The following is a 13,676-nucleotide window of genomic DNA, read 5'->3' as shown; positions in this document are numbered from 1 at the left end:
ACTAGCAAAACAACTGTGAGATGTGTGTGAAAGAAGGACAAGTGTGCCAAGCTGGCACGATGTTATTAATTCATTGTTCTGCGTTTCCTCTGCTGTGAACTCGTTTTAATCATGTCTGCTTTACAGAGTTATTATAAGTATATATGAGCTAATGTGTGCAAAGCTCTTTGTCTTTCTCATATAATGTGTGCTCAATGGCACATTTAAAAAATTAATATTGTAATATAACAAAAAATTTTTACAAAAGGAATGAAAAAAATCCCACAAAAACAAAAAAATAAGATAAAAAATTAATATTGTAAAGTGTTAAATATTTGATGGTTTCAAGCTAGGTGTGTTGGGAGTCCCTGTCTTAGTCAGCTGGGGCACCTGTAAGCTGGGTGGCTTATACACAGCAGACCTTTGTTTCTCACAGTTCTGGAGGCTGGAAGTCCAAGATCAAGGCACCAGCAGATTCGGTGTCTGGTGAGTGCTTCCTGGTCCGTAGGTGGCCGTCTTCTCACTGTGTCCTCACACGGCAGAAGGGTCCAGGGAGCTCTCTGGGGTCCTTTTTATAAGGGCGAATCCCATTTCTGGCCACCTCCAAAAGGCCCACCTCCAAACACCATCACATTGGGGATTAGGTTTTGACCTGAATTTTGGGGGGACACAAACCTTCAGTCTGTAGCAGTCCCCATGACCACCCTAGGTTCAGAGATACACTAGGAGGCCTCCCAGGCTTTGGTGTATAGTCTGCTCATGGCTGTGATTTCTGACTGCAAGAATAAAGCAAAGTCAACAGGACTGGGTACCTTTCTCCCTGCATTGAGACTGTCCTAAGCCCTTTTTGTCTTGTCTGCCTTAGAGTCCCAGCTAAGTCCCTGCTGGGCAATCAGCCTCTGAAGGTCATCTGAAATAGGTTTTCAAAAGAGCTTTTTAGCAAACTGAAAACTTCTACCTAAAATTCCAAAAGTGTATCTTTACTTAAAGATTGCCTGTCTTTTCATTTTGTTTACCACTTTTTTAAAAAAATAAATTTATTTATTTATTTATTTATCTATTTATTTTTGGCTGCGTTGGGTCTTCGTCACTTCGCGCGAGTTTTCTCTAGTTGCGGCGAGCAGGGGCTGCTCTTCGTAGCGGTGCGCGGGCTTCTCATTGCGGTGGCTTCTCTTGTTGCAGAGCACAGGCTCTATGCATGTGGGCTCAGTAGTTGTGGCTCGTGAGCTCTAGAGTGCAGGCTTGGTAGTTGTGGCGCATGGGCTTATTTGCTCCATGGCATGTGGGACTTTCCTGGATCAGGGCTTGAACCCGTATCCCCTGCATTGGCAGGCAGATTCTTAACCGCTGTGCCACCGGGGAAGTCCCTGTTTACCTCTTTTTGAACCTCCAGTGGGTAAGTCATAGTAAAAAATCATTTATGGAGACCTGATCTTGTTTCTGATACTTAGGGTTCAAATTCCAACCCAGGCACCAGTTGGAAACAGCAAGGAAGCTGTGTCTTATTTTTCTTTGCACTGATGAGGCTGATCTCTCTAGCATTTATAAAATTACAAGCAGATACCATTAGTATCCATTTTTTACCATCCAAGCAGGTGCAGTAGCCACAAAACAAAACCATTTTAAGTAAAGAAAAAAAAAAAATCCCTCCCCCCCTTTTTTTCCCTCATTGCAGTCAAACCTTGTGTTCATTTCCGAGGGCTGCCATAACAAATTACCACAGTGTGGGTGTTCTCTCACATTTCTGGAGGCTGAAGTCCGAAACGAAGGTGTTGGCGGGATCATGCTCCCTCAGAATTCTCTAGGGTCCTGGGGTCATTTCCTGTCTCTTATAGCTTCTGTATCCCCAGGTGTTCCTTTGCTTGTGGCAGCATGATTCCAGTCTCTGCGTCCATCTTGTTCCTCTGCTGCCTTCTCTGTGTGGCTCTGTCTTCACATGGCATTTTCCCCGTCTCCTATGGACACCAGTCATTGGATTAGGGCACATCCTAATGACCTCATCTTAGTTTGATTACATCTGCTCTGCAAAGACCTTATTTCCAAGTAAGGTCACATTTATAGGTATCAGGGGTTAGGATTTCAGCCTATCCCTATAAACGTATTTAGCGTTTACAGGGATAGCGTTATAGCTGGGAAGATCCTGGCTGGCACATGTGGGTGGGCCAGGAGGCCCAGCAGCTAGGCTGAAGAAAGGCTGGCTATCCCCTCCCCTTTGGTTTGTCTAAAATTTTGCTTCAGCTCTAGGAACTGATTTAACTTTTTTTCTCCTGATGCAGTACAATCTTTTAACATTTCTTGCCTATCCAAAGCTCACTTTTGGGAACTTGGGGGCCCTTTCTCCTCCTGACTGGAAGAGAGAGCAAAAATCAAAGGTGTTACCTGTGCTGAACTTTGATTTTCTTCTCACTTGGCCTGCATGTCCACAGGCAGCTGGTATATCCAGTGAGCCAGCCCTCCTGGAGTTGGATTGCTTATTTTTACCTCAGTCAACATTTTTTTTTTTGGGGGGCCCCGGCACGGCTTGTGGTATTTTAGTTCCCCGACCAGGGATGGAACCCAGGCCCCAGCAGTGAAAGCGCCGAGTCCTAACCACTGGACAGCCAGGGAATTCCCATACCTCAATCAACTTTTAGCCTCACACCAGACAGTTCAGCTGCCCTTTCATACCCCGGATGACTCCATAGCCACCCTGCCCCAAAGGTTTGCCATCCCCTCCCCCTTCACCCTCCCACTTCCCAGACAGTGCTTTTGTCATATTTTAGTGAATCGGGGTTGCTCTAGCAAATCCCAGTTCTAATGTGTCTGGTGTCCCCAAGGCCACCCCTAGGTCCTGCAGATAAGACTCATGTGACAGCATATAGTTGGAGTCATGACTATGATTTGTTAGAGCAAAAGAACACAGCAAAATCAGGAAAGGGAAAAGGCACATGAGGAGAAATCTGAAGGAAACCAGATGCAGGCTTTTAAGAGTCCTTTCCCAGTGGAGTCACACATAACACACCTGATAGCCCCAGCGATGAGTTGTGACAGCATGTGAAATACCGTCTACCCGAGGCTTATTGGGGACTCAGTTCCCCGGGGGTTTTTATCAGCTCACAGCTGATCATGTGAGCATCCTCTGCCCAACATGGACCCAAAGCCCAGACTCCCAGGCAAAAAGCAGTTGCTCAGCACTAACAGTGTTGTCTGCACAGTCAGAGACAGGGAGTAATAATAAGGGTGATGTGAAACCTTCAGAAATTAAAGTTCCCACACACTGGCCAAGGCCAACCTTGCCAGCAGTCATTGCCAAGGATAAAGTTAAGGTTTGCAATGTCAACTCCTTTCCTGCACACTAGGTAGAGGAAACACTACAGATAACTCTACGGAGAGCATCTCACCTCCAGAAGCTCCAGAAGCTCCTGTTGTTCCTTGTACAGTAGGGATATTCCTGTTATGCTGCTACTCTGTTGAATATGTACTAAGTACTGGCATCAGGATTATTACATGAGAGTGTTTTCTTTCCCCCGCTCATGGATGTCAGTGGGTTGATGAACTTTTTAAAAAACCATGGCTTAAGGGAGGCATGCAGCTCAGTGGTCCCTGTGCTTAGGGGTTGGCCTGACACGCTTATGTGCCCACCAGGGGAGGGACGTGGACGTGAGAGAAATTGAGAGTGCAGCCTCTAGGATGGTTTGTGTGGAATCACTGTCTCCTGGAATTCGAGGCAAGGGAGTGTTTCCTTCGTAGGAAAGCACTGCTGAATGCTCTATGTATTTTATACTCAAGGCTTAATTTGCTGTCAGATGTTTTCTTTTTTAAATTAATTAATTAATTTCTTTTTGTCTGCATTTGGTCTTCGTTGATGCGCACGGGATTTCTCTGGCTGCGGCGAGTGGGGGCTACTGTTTGTTGCGGTGCGCGGGCTTCTCATTGCAGTGGCTTCTCTTGTTGTGGAGCACGGGCTCTAGGCACGCACGCCTCAGTAGTTGTGGCTTACGGGCTCTAGGCGCATGGGCTCAGTAGTTGTGGCGCATGGGCTTAGTTGCTCTGCAGCATGTGGGATCTTCCTGGACCAGGGCTCGAACCCGTGTCCCTTGCATTGGCAGGCAGATTCTCAACCACTGCGCCACCAGGGAAGCCCACTGTCAGATGTTTTTGATGTTAAGGTCCTTTGCAAAGTAGGACTCTTAATCTTATCCTCAAGGTCAGCAAGAGTACTCTTTTATGGGTCTGGTAGAAGAGCTGTTTTGGCATCATGTAACTGTGTGTGTGTGTGTGTGTGTGTGTGTGTGTGTGTGTGTCCTCAGAACTGGTGGGCAGCAGCACTGGCTCAGGAGTGTAGGGAACGTATGCAGTTCTAACTTCCTATTTTCATGAAAATACACAGAGGAAAAGAGTAGAAACTGAGCTGGTGATAACTATTACACAAAAATGTTAAAATTAATACTTCTTCAAAAGAAGTATTTCATTCAGCCAGTTGGATTGTCCTGATGGCCTGGAGTTCTTTAAGACAGTATGGCTTGGATGGACCTAGAGTCTGTCATACATAGTGAAGTAGGTCAGAAAGAGAAAAACAAATACCATACGCTGACACATATATATATGGAATCTGAAAAAAAAAAAGGTTCTGAAGAACCTAGGGGCAGGACAGGAATAAAGACACAGATGTAGAGAATGGACTTGAGGATACGGGGAGGGGGAATGGTAAGCTGGGACGAAGTGAGAGAGTAGCATGGACTTATATACACTATTGAATGTAAAATAGATAGCTAGTGGGAAGCAGCTGCATAGCACAGGGAGATCAGCTCGGTGCTTTGTGACCACCTAGAGGGGTGGGTTAGGGAGGGTAAGAGGGAGACGCAAGAGGGAGGAGATATGGGGATATATGTATACGTATAGCCGATTCACTTTGTTATACAGCAGAAACTAACACACCATTGTAAAGCAATTATACTCCAATAAAGATGTTAAAAAAAAAAAAAAAAAGGCAATATGGCTAGCAGGCCCTTGCAGCAAGTTGGGTTCCCACAGACCCATGGGCCTCTCATATTTGGTGGTGGAAAGAGAAGGAAAAGTTCCCAGTCCTTCATTGTGTTTGTATTCCTTAAACCTCATGCAGGTTGACCTTGGGCTTCACGTGCTTATGGATGTTGTACAGTAAGAAGGAGCTAAAGTCGCTTGTGTCACAAGGGATTGATGGGTCTTAAAATGCAAATATTATTTCATTTGTATAGCATTTTTTTCGTTTCTCCAATGTGGTCTAAACCCTTTGGTTAGAGAAGAATAAGACTTGAATGGTCACAGTAAAAGTGTAGAGATAAGTTCAGTGTGTTAGTGCTGTTAAATCTATGAGGATAATCTATGAGTGTGGACATAAAGTAGGAGGTGTGATGACTGGATCACAGAGTAGATGTTAGGTGACCATGGAATCTTGTTTGAACTTCCTGTGACTTGCGTCCAGTTGCTCAATGCTGTGAGTCTCACCCATGCTCCTGCACATACCTTGGGTGTTTCAGAACTCGGTGGTCTTTGAGGATGTGGCCGTGGACTTCACTCTGGAGGAGTGGGCTTTGCTGGATTCTGCTCAGAGGGAGCTCTACAGAGATGTGATGCTGGAAAACTTCAGAAACCTGGCCTCAGTGGGTAAGAATGACATCATTCCTTCACTTAGTCATTTAGAGACAAGCATTTCTGGCACATCACTGTTCCAAGAATTGGACTGTGGAAAGGGAATACGTTAACTAATAAGACAGACATGGTCATAACCATCATAGAGCTAGAATCTAATAGTTTCTCCCCATGAGACTGAGAATCTATGTATTAAACTGAGTTTTTCTTTCTGTTAAGAAAGCTCCTTTAGCATCACTGGTGGATATAGATTTCATGGGGCCTTCGGGGGCCCAGTGAGGTCTGTTTTTGAACCTTATGAGAATTTTACTGTGTTTATTAAAGTGCTTACCATTTTGACCCCTCATACTTGTTATTGATGAAGTCTTGACATAGCTAAACTCCTCAGTGTCCTTTTTGGCTAACAGGTACCTCCTTTCTTGTAAGATTTGTTCCCTTTTTGCTTTCAGATGATGAGACTCAATTTAAGGCCAATGGTTCAGTTTCTCAGCAGGATATTTATGGGAATAAAATATCCAAGGAGCATAAAATATCAAAGTTCACTGGAAATAATTCCTTGGCCTCCGTCTTAGGAAAAATTTGGGAAGAACTCAGCCTTGAAGATCAGCACACAGATCAAGGGAGACATCTGAGGTGAGTCGTACTCATGAGAGAAAGCAGTATTCCAGGAGGGAATCTTAGTATGTCATAAAGTTTAAAAAGCAAACAAACAAAACACATGTAAGCCTAGATCAAATTTGTTTATTCATAGAGATTTTCACGATGATTTTTTTTCTTAAATGCGACATTGATGTTGAATGATAGAAACAGCTGGAAACAATCAACAGAAGAGCCCATGTTTAAGAAACATTGTTTTTGTAATAGTTGTGGTTGAGCCCCCTTCTGTGGCATTGAGTTCATTCCACTTTAAAAGAATTCAGATAGGGCTTCCCTGGTGGCCCAGCGGTTGGGAATCCGCCTGCCAGTGCAGGGGACATGGGTTCGAGCCCTGGTCGGGGAAGATCCCATATGCTGTGGAGCAACTAAGCCCGTGCACCACAACTACTGAGCCTGTGCTCTAGAGCCTGCGAGCCACAACTACTGAGCCCGTGTGCCACAACTACTGAAGCCCGTGCGCCTAGAGCCTGTGCTCTGCAGCAAGAGAAGCCACCGCAATGAGAAGCCCGCGCACCGCAACGAAGAGTAGCCCCCGCTCACCGCAACTAGAGAAAAGCCCTCGCGCAGCAATGAAGACCCAACCCAGCCAAAAATAAATAAATAAATTTATTTTTAAAAAAAGAAGTCAGGGAGAAAATCTATACATCCACTGAAATTGGTGAAAACGTAATTCTCTTACTTACTAATAAATCATTATTAATCAAATCATTGATAACACGCTTCTCATTTTTAACAGAAATCATGTGGTGGAGAGACTCCATGAAAGTAATGATCAATGTGGGGAAGGCTTCAGTCAGACTCCAAATCTTAACCTGTACCAGAAAACTCTTACTGGAGTAAAAAGGTATGAATGCAGTACAGATGGAAAAGTCTTCACGCATCATTCATCCCTCAAGAGTCACATCGTTGTTTGCACTGGACACAAACCGTATCAATGTCAGGAATGTGGGCAGGCCTACAGTTGTCGTTCACACCTAAGGACGCATGTGAGAACCCACAGTGGAGAGAGACCCTATGTGTGTAAATTATGTGGAAAAACTTTTCCTCGTACTTCTTCCCTCAACCGGCATATAAGGATTCATACTGCGGAGAAAAGCTATGAATGTCAGCAATGTGGGAAAGCCTTCATTGATTTTTCAAGTCTTACTAGTCATGTGAGAACTCACACTGGAGAGAAGCCATATAAATGTAAGGAATGTGGGAAAGCTTTCAGTTATTCCTCAACTTTTCGAAGACACATGATAACACACACTGGAGAGAAGCCCTATAAATGTATGGAATGTGGGGAAGCCTTCAGTTATTCCTCAACTTTTCGAAGACACATGATATCGCACACTGGGGAGACACCACATAAATGTAAGGAATGTGGGGAAGCCTTCAGTTATTCCTCGGCTTTTCGAAGGCACATGATAACACACACGGGGGCGAAGCCCTATGAATGTAAACAGTGTGGGAAAACCTTCATTTATCTCCAATCCTTTCGAAGGCATGAAAGGATTCACACTGGAGAGAAACCCTATGAATGCAAGCAATGTGGAAAAGCCTTCATTTATCCCCAGTCATTTCGAAGGCATGAAAGGACGCATGGTGGAGAAAAACCCTATGAATGTAACCAGTGTGGTAAGGCATTCAGCCACCCCTCATCCTTTCGAGGACACATGAGAGTGCACACTGGAGAGAAACCTTACGAGTGCAGGCAGTGTGGAAAAACTTTCAACTGGCCCATATCCTTGCGAAAACATACGAGAACACACACTAAAGAGAAACCCTACGAATGTAAGCAATGTGGGAAAGCCTTCAGTTTGTCTGCTTGCTGTCGAGAGCACGTGAGAATGCATCCTGGAGACAAATCATATGAATGCAAGCTCTGTGGGAAAGCTTTCAGTTGCCACATCTCCTTACAAAGACACATGAGAAGGCACACTGCCGAGAAGCTTTATGAATGCAAGCAATGTGGGAAAGCCTTCAGCTGGCCTGAACTTTTGCAACAGCACGTGAGGACACACACTGCAGAGAAACCTTACGAATGTAAGGAATGTGGTAAAGTCTTCAAATGGCCCTCATCTTTACCAGTACATATGAGAATGCACACTGGAGAGAAACCATATGAATGTAAGCAGTGTGGAAAGGCCTTCAGTTGTTCCTCATCCTTAAGAAGACATGTGAGGATACATACTACCAAGAAACACTATGTATGTAACTCGGGAAATCCTCCTGCAAATGAATTCATGCACAGTGCTTCAGAAAATTCACATCAGGAGAGAAATCTTACAAAAGTTGTAAACCTGGTATTGCCTTTATGAGTCCTTCATCACTAAAGTGGACCCATAGAGAGTGTATTTCCAGTTCTTTTGCAAATAAACATTTAGATGAAAATTAACTGTTGAAGTACTCTTTTGGCTACAGTACGTAAATTTTGCAGGAAGTGTTTTTTCTTATGTTTTAGGAAATAAAACATTTATCTTTACAGTTTGTAGGACTCATGGGTGATTTGAAGTGTATTTTTAATATATAAGTAGTTTTAATATGTTAGTTCTTTAAATTGTCTTTTAAGAGGTTATTGGAACCATGACACTGTGGTATTTGTTTGGATTTTCCTACTGGCTTAGTGTGGCAGATTCTGGATTGTCAACCATTATATGTTTTCCACCATGGATTGAGAGAATCTTTGTTTATGTAGGCCAGTGGAGCCTTATTCTGTTTTTCTTCTAAATAGTTGGCAGAAATTTGTAATTATGCAGAGTTCTTCCAAGTGTACAGTCTCATGTGAATTGTTACTTTCAGCTTTTGCCCTTTGCTTTGTCCTTGCTTGTGATAGCGAATTAAACAGTGGGTTTTTACTTAAGAGACGCTTGTGATGTGACCATGAGCTACAGAGTTCTGGATTGTGTTATGTCAGCATGGGTAATGTTAGGAGCTACAGTTCCCAGAATCCCTTCCCTTTATGATTCTGTGTTCGAATTTACCAGTAGCCTATTGGCATGAGATTTGGAAGGCAGAAATGAAGCCATTACTAAGTTTTTGCAGCCACATTAAAGTATCAGAGAGAGATGCATAGGGGCTACTTGGAAACCAGCTTTCAGCCTGTTTTCCTGATTGTTGGCCTTACCAATCAAGAGTATCATCAAAAGAAATGCCAAGTACTTGATTTCTATTTTTCTCAGAGTTATAGGCTTCCATAAATACCTCCAAGAGCTTGGTGTCAGGGATTCAGTCATGTGGTCAGGCACTCACAATTTGGATTTTCCTACAAACCCTAACATGTCCTGCAGACCACTAATTCAGACTCATGTTTAGTGATCTCTGATGCTGTGATTCCACTCTTCTCTAGATGTTAACATATTTTACAAGGTCTAATTTGTATAGCAAACTCTTTGTTCTCAAAACTTTTAGTGACTCTCTGATCGTGATTCTACCACAAAAGCTACAGTGTTGCAGGAAAACAAAACAATGCATGGGACTTTGTTAAGATATTGTATTTTTTTCTTTTTTGTTTTTGTTTTTTTCCCGGCTGCACCATGTGGCACGCAGAACTTCCCCGACCAGGGATCAAACCTGTGCCCTCTGCAGTGGAAGTGCAGAGTCTTAACCACTGTACCACCAGGGAAGCCTTACTGTATTTTTAAATGCACTGACTCAGTCCTACGTGAGAACAAACATCTTCCTCGTAAGTTTGGGGAGATGTCTGTTAGAGCTGAATGCAGTTCCTTGATATGGGTTTAATTATTATGTTTGATTCTAAGTCACTAAAAACTTTTATTTTCAAGAAAAATCTTTTGTAGGTATGTCTTAGAAATATCTTGTTTACTATGTTTCCAAATCATTTGTATACTAACTGTATTAGTTTCCTAGGGCTTCTGTAACAAAGCACCACACAGCTGGGTGGCTAGGGCAACAGAAATTTTTGTCTCACGGTTCTGGAAGCAGAAGTCCAAAGTTAAGATGTTGGGAGGACCATGCTTCCTCTGAAAGTGCTAAGGAAGGATGTGTTCCAGCACTCTCCTAGCTTCTGTTAGCTCATTGGCTTGCAACAAACGTAACAAGTTTTCTCATGGGGGCTTCCCTGGTGGTGCAGTGGTTAAGAATCCGCCTGCTAATGGAGGGGACACGGGTTCGAGCCCTGGTCCAGGAAGATCCCCCATGCCGCGGAGCAACTAAGCCTGTGTGCCACAACTACTGAGCCCACATGCCAGAGCTACTGGAGCCTGCGTGCCTAGAGTCCGTGCTCCGCAACAAGAGAAGCCCGCACACTGCAACAAAGAGCCCACGCTCAGCAACGAAGACCCAATGCAGCACCCCCCCCAAAAAAAAATCTTCTTATGGCATTCTACTTGTGCATGCCTGTCTCTTCATCTGGCATTCTTTTTATAAGGACACCATACATATTGGGTTAGGGCCCATCCTATTCTAGTATGACCTCATCTTAACTAATTATATCTGCAACAACCATATTTTCAAATAAGGTCATGTTCTGAGATACTGGAACTTTTAACATACGAATTTTGGGGGGAACACAGTTCAACCCGTAATACTAACAAATGTTATTATTTTTCATGTACTGAGAATATGTTAAAGTATTCCATTGCAATTATGGATTTTAAATCAACTAATATTGTTAATTTAAGCATTATACAGTCAGACAGTATTAGCTGGCATATACAAGTTAAGGTGTTTTGTCATATAAACATTTTTATTGTTACATACTTCAACATCTGTCATTAAATGGACTGCTTATTCATTGTTAATAATAAAAGCTTAAATAATGGTTTTGTCAATGGTCTCTAGCCAAAAGCCACCAGGACCACATTGGTTTGATCAAAGAAAACTGAATGTATTGAGTTAAAGCAATTTGAATGAATGCATAGACAGTGGGATGTACCAGTCAGAGGTTGTTTGAAAGAATATATTTTCCGATTTGGGCTGGTGTTTGGTGAGTGTAGAAAGCGTAAGTAATTGAGGTTGGCTAAAACTAATTGGTAGAACAGAAGCAGTCAGTTATTTTTATTAAAGAGCAGTTGATGTCTAACCTCTAATTTTTTTTCCATGCTAACTTAGGTTTTCATAGCACTCCATAGTTTGATGTGATTTGACAATCATCTGTACCTCCTTCCCTCCTATCATTCAGATGATGACAAGCACGGGGAGCACAGAGTTGCCCAAACTCATGTAGCTCTTCAAAATGGAATGTCAGGTTTGAAGGTTTTAGTTCTGCTTAATCTTTATTGGGAAGTGTTGGACATTTAGAACACTGGAAGGCAAGTGTGATTTCTGAATTTTAGAAAAATGGCATCAAGTTTTACAAAAAGACTCCTAACAAAGGAAGGCTTTCCTTTTATGAGATGTGGATAGGACAAGAGTACAGGAAACAAACAGGTTAGTGATTATGGGTGGGGCATTTGAAAACAGATGGGCACCTGTGTTCTTTTCAGGGTGATGGCGTGTTCATTTTGACTGTGTTGGTGTATCTCTGCACTTATAAGAACTCATGGCACTTCACTTAAAATAGTGAATTTTACTGCATGTATATTAAAAATAATAGAAAAAAAAAAAGCCTTCATTTGCTAAGGGAATTTTAAAACTCCTGAACCTTGACACCCACCTCACCCCCATCTTGGAATCCTCAGTAAATGCTGAAGGACCTGGAAGGGGCGGGGAGAAGGACTTGGGGCCAAACAGATTCTTGGAACTCGGTCTAAAGTTAGGAAACACCCGCAAGGACCACGTCTGTCCTTAGCCTTGCACAACAGGAGAGAAGTGAAAGGGCTCCTGGAATCTTTCTCCGAGTTTATGCCAGGTTCCTCCAGTGAGATCTCTGGGAATGCTCTGGTCTGAACCATAAAAGTGCCCCTACAGTTCTCCCCAACAGACCCGCCTGGGGGCCTCTTAATCCTTGGGCATCAGCGTCATGTCTTTCCTGGGCCTGTCTGGAGGCCATCCAGCTCTAAAGTTGCATCAGGCCGGGTCCTGTGACTTCTTACTGGGAAACATCATGAGGGTTCTACACTCCCGCTCGTGGAACGTTGCGGCAGCCGCATGGGGCTGGGAGATGACAGAAACACAGCAGTAGCAGAACCTGCGACAAGCGACAGATGGCCTGTGGCCACAGCAACCCCCGCTTCCTCAGGAGCATCAGCTCAGCGCCCACAAGCTCCAAGGCGCACACCAATCTCAAAACCTCCAGGGACGTCAAAGGGACCTCCAGCCATGGCCTGCCCGTCGGCGCGCACGCGCATACACCCACTGCCCCATGATCATCCACCACCGGAGGATTTAGGTTGCAGGTGCGCCAATCCCGCTCAAACTTCTTACTTCCGGTCGCGCCTCCCCCCACCTCCCCTCTGGGTCGCGCCCCGCCGCGTCGCATGCGCACTTCTACCAATGCCTGCGCTCAGCGTAGTCTCAGCCTCTGTGGCCTGTGGGAAATGGAGATCTCAGAAAAAGACGCCGCAGACGCCCAGAGCCCCACTCCCAGACTCCTCCCCGCATGCAACGCGACCGCCTCTTAAACGCTGCTGGAGACACCCGGGATCGCAGACTTCGCAGAAGTGCGCAGGTGCTCGTGGGTGGGGCAACTGAGAGGCCGCCCAGGGAAAGATGGAAGTCGGGTCACCACCTCTTGCGCATCAGCAAGACTTATCTCTGTGGCCTGGAGATGTGTAGTCCGCGCTCCCTAAGCGCCCATCCTCGGAGTCTCCGGGAGGACATTGGGGCCACCCAGGGCGGACAGAGTGGAGTCTTCGGGCACATGAGACCAGCAGAGAGCACTGCCGAGGGGACGACAGTGCAGGACACATGGCTGCCAGTCGACAAGATAGACACCATTGCTGCCCGCATTGAGTTTCCAGTTGGAAAGCAAAGCGACAAAGGGTAAAGGTAGTGATGAGTGTGTTGCTGGTAGAATCCTCAGCAGTGTGGGGGGCTGGAACATCATAACCCAAGCCACATCGGGCCCCTGACACTTCTCCCACAGGTTGGGTTCTTGTGGTTCTTAGGGAGAGAGGCGTTTTGTACTGTGCAGGTTCAGGAAGCGTGTAGTCCCTGTACCAGGAGGAGAGATAACAAGTGAAATAGATGACGTATCAGATGTTGGTTAGTCCTAAGTAAAGAGAGCTGTTGGGGAGTGGGGGAGTCGCAGAGGCCGTAGGCTGTGTACCTCTGGGAGTGTATTAGTTTCTCTGGAGACGTCATCTTTGCCAGTGTGTCTGAATTTGTGTGTCTGTGTCTGAGTGTGTCCACGTGTATGTCTCAGTGACAAAGTTTGTGTGATTTTGTCACGCCACCACATGCATTTGTCTGGGAAGGTTAAGGTGTTTGAGTGGTGGTTCCTGTGTCCTGACAGGAGCGCCGATGTCTGTGCATCTCAGTGCATGGATGACTGTAGTGTTTCTCTGTCTCTGGGTTTTCCCCAGTGTGTGTACTGAAACTTTTGA

At 44.7% G+C, this 13,676-nt stretch overlaps 1 protein-coding gene across 3 annotated transcripts in view; it reads left to right on the top strand.

The window, feature by feature from the left end:
- Positions 1 to 13,225, top strand: part of LOC309656622 (zinc finger protein 555-like) — a 28,181-nt gene extending 14,956 nt beyond the window's left edge. For 2 of the 3 annotated variants that reach the window (XM_082453226.1, XM_082453225.1), the window contains exons 2-4: positions 5,478 to 5,604; positions 6,039 to 6,222; positions 6,983 to 9,091. In XM_082453226.1, the coding sequence (XP_082309352.1) occupies positions 5,571 to 5,604; positions 6,039 to 6,222; positions 6,983 to 8,549 (1,785 nt within the window). In that variant the 5' untranslated portion in view covers positions 5,478 to 5,570 and the 3' untranslated portion in view covers positions 8,550 to 9,091. Of the gene's footprint in view, positions 1 to 5,477; positions 5,605 to 6,038; positions 6,223 to 6,982; positions 9,092 to 11,301 lie in introns of those variants that run through there. The other variant, XM_082453227.1, reaches the window with a different exon arrangement.
- Positions 13,226 to 13,676: the final 451 nt, after the last annotated feature.

This window comes from Balaenoptera physalus (genome assembly GCF_965194825.1).
Source record: "Balaenoptera physalus genome assembly, chromosome: 3".
Lineage (NCBI taxonomy): Eukaryota > Metazoa > Chordata > Mammalia > Artiodactyla > Balaenopteridae > Balaenoptera > Balaenoptera physalus.
The sequence above is the reverse complement of the archived record's forward strand: the minus strand, read 5'-3'. Positions and strand labels throughout refer to the sequence as shown.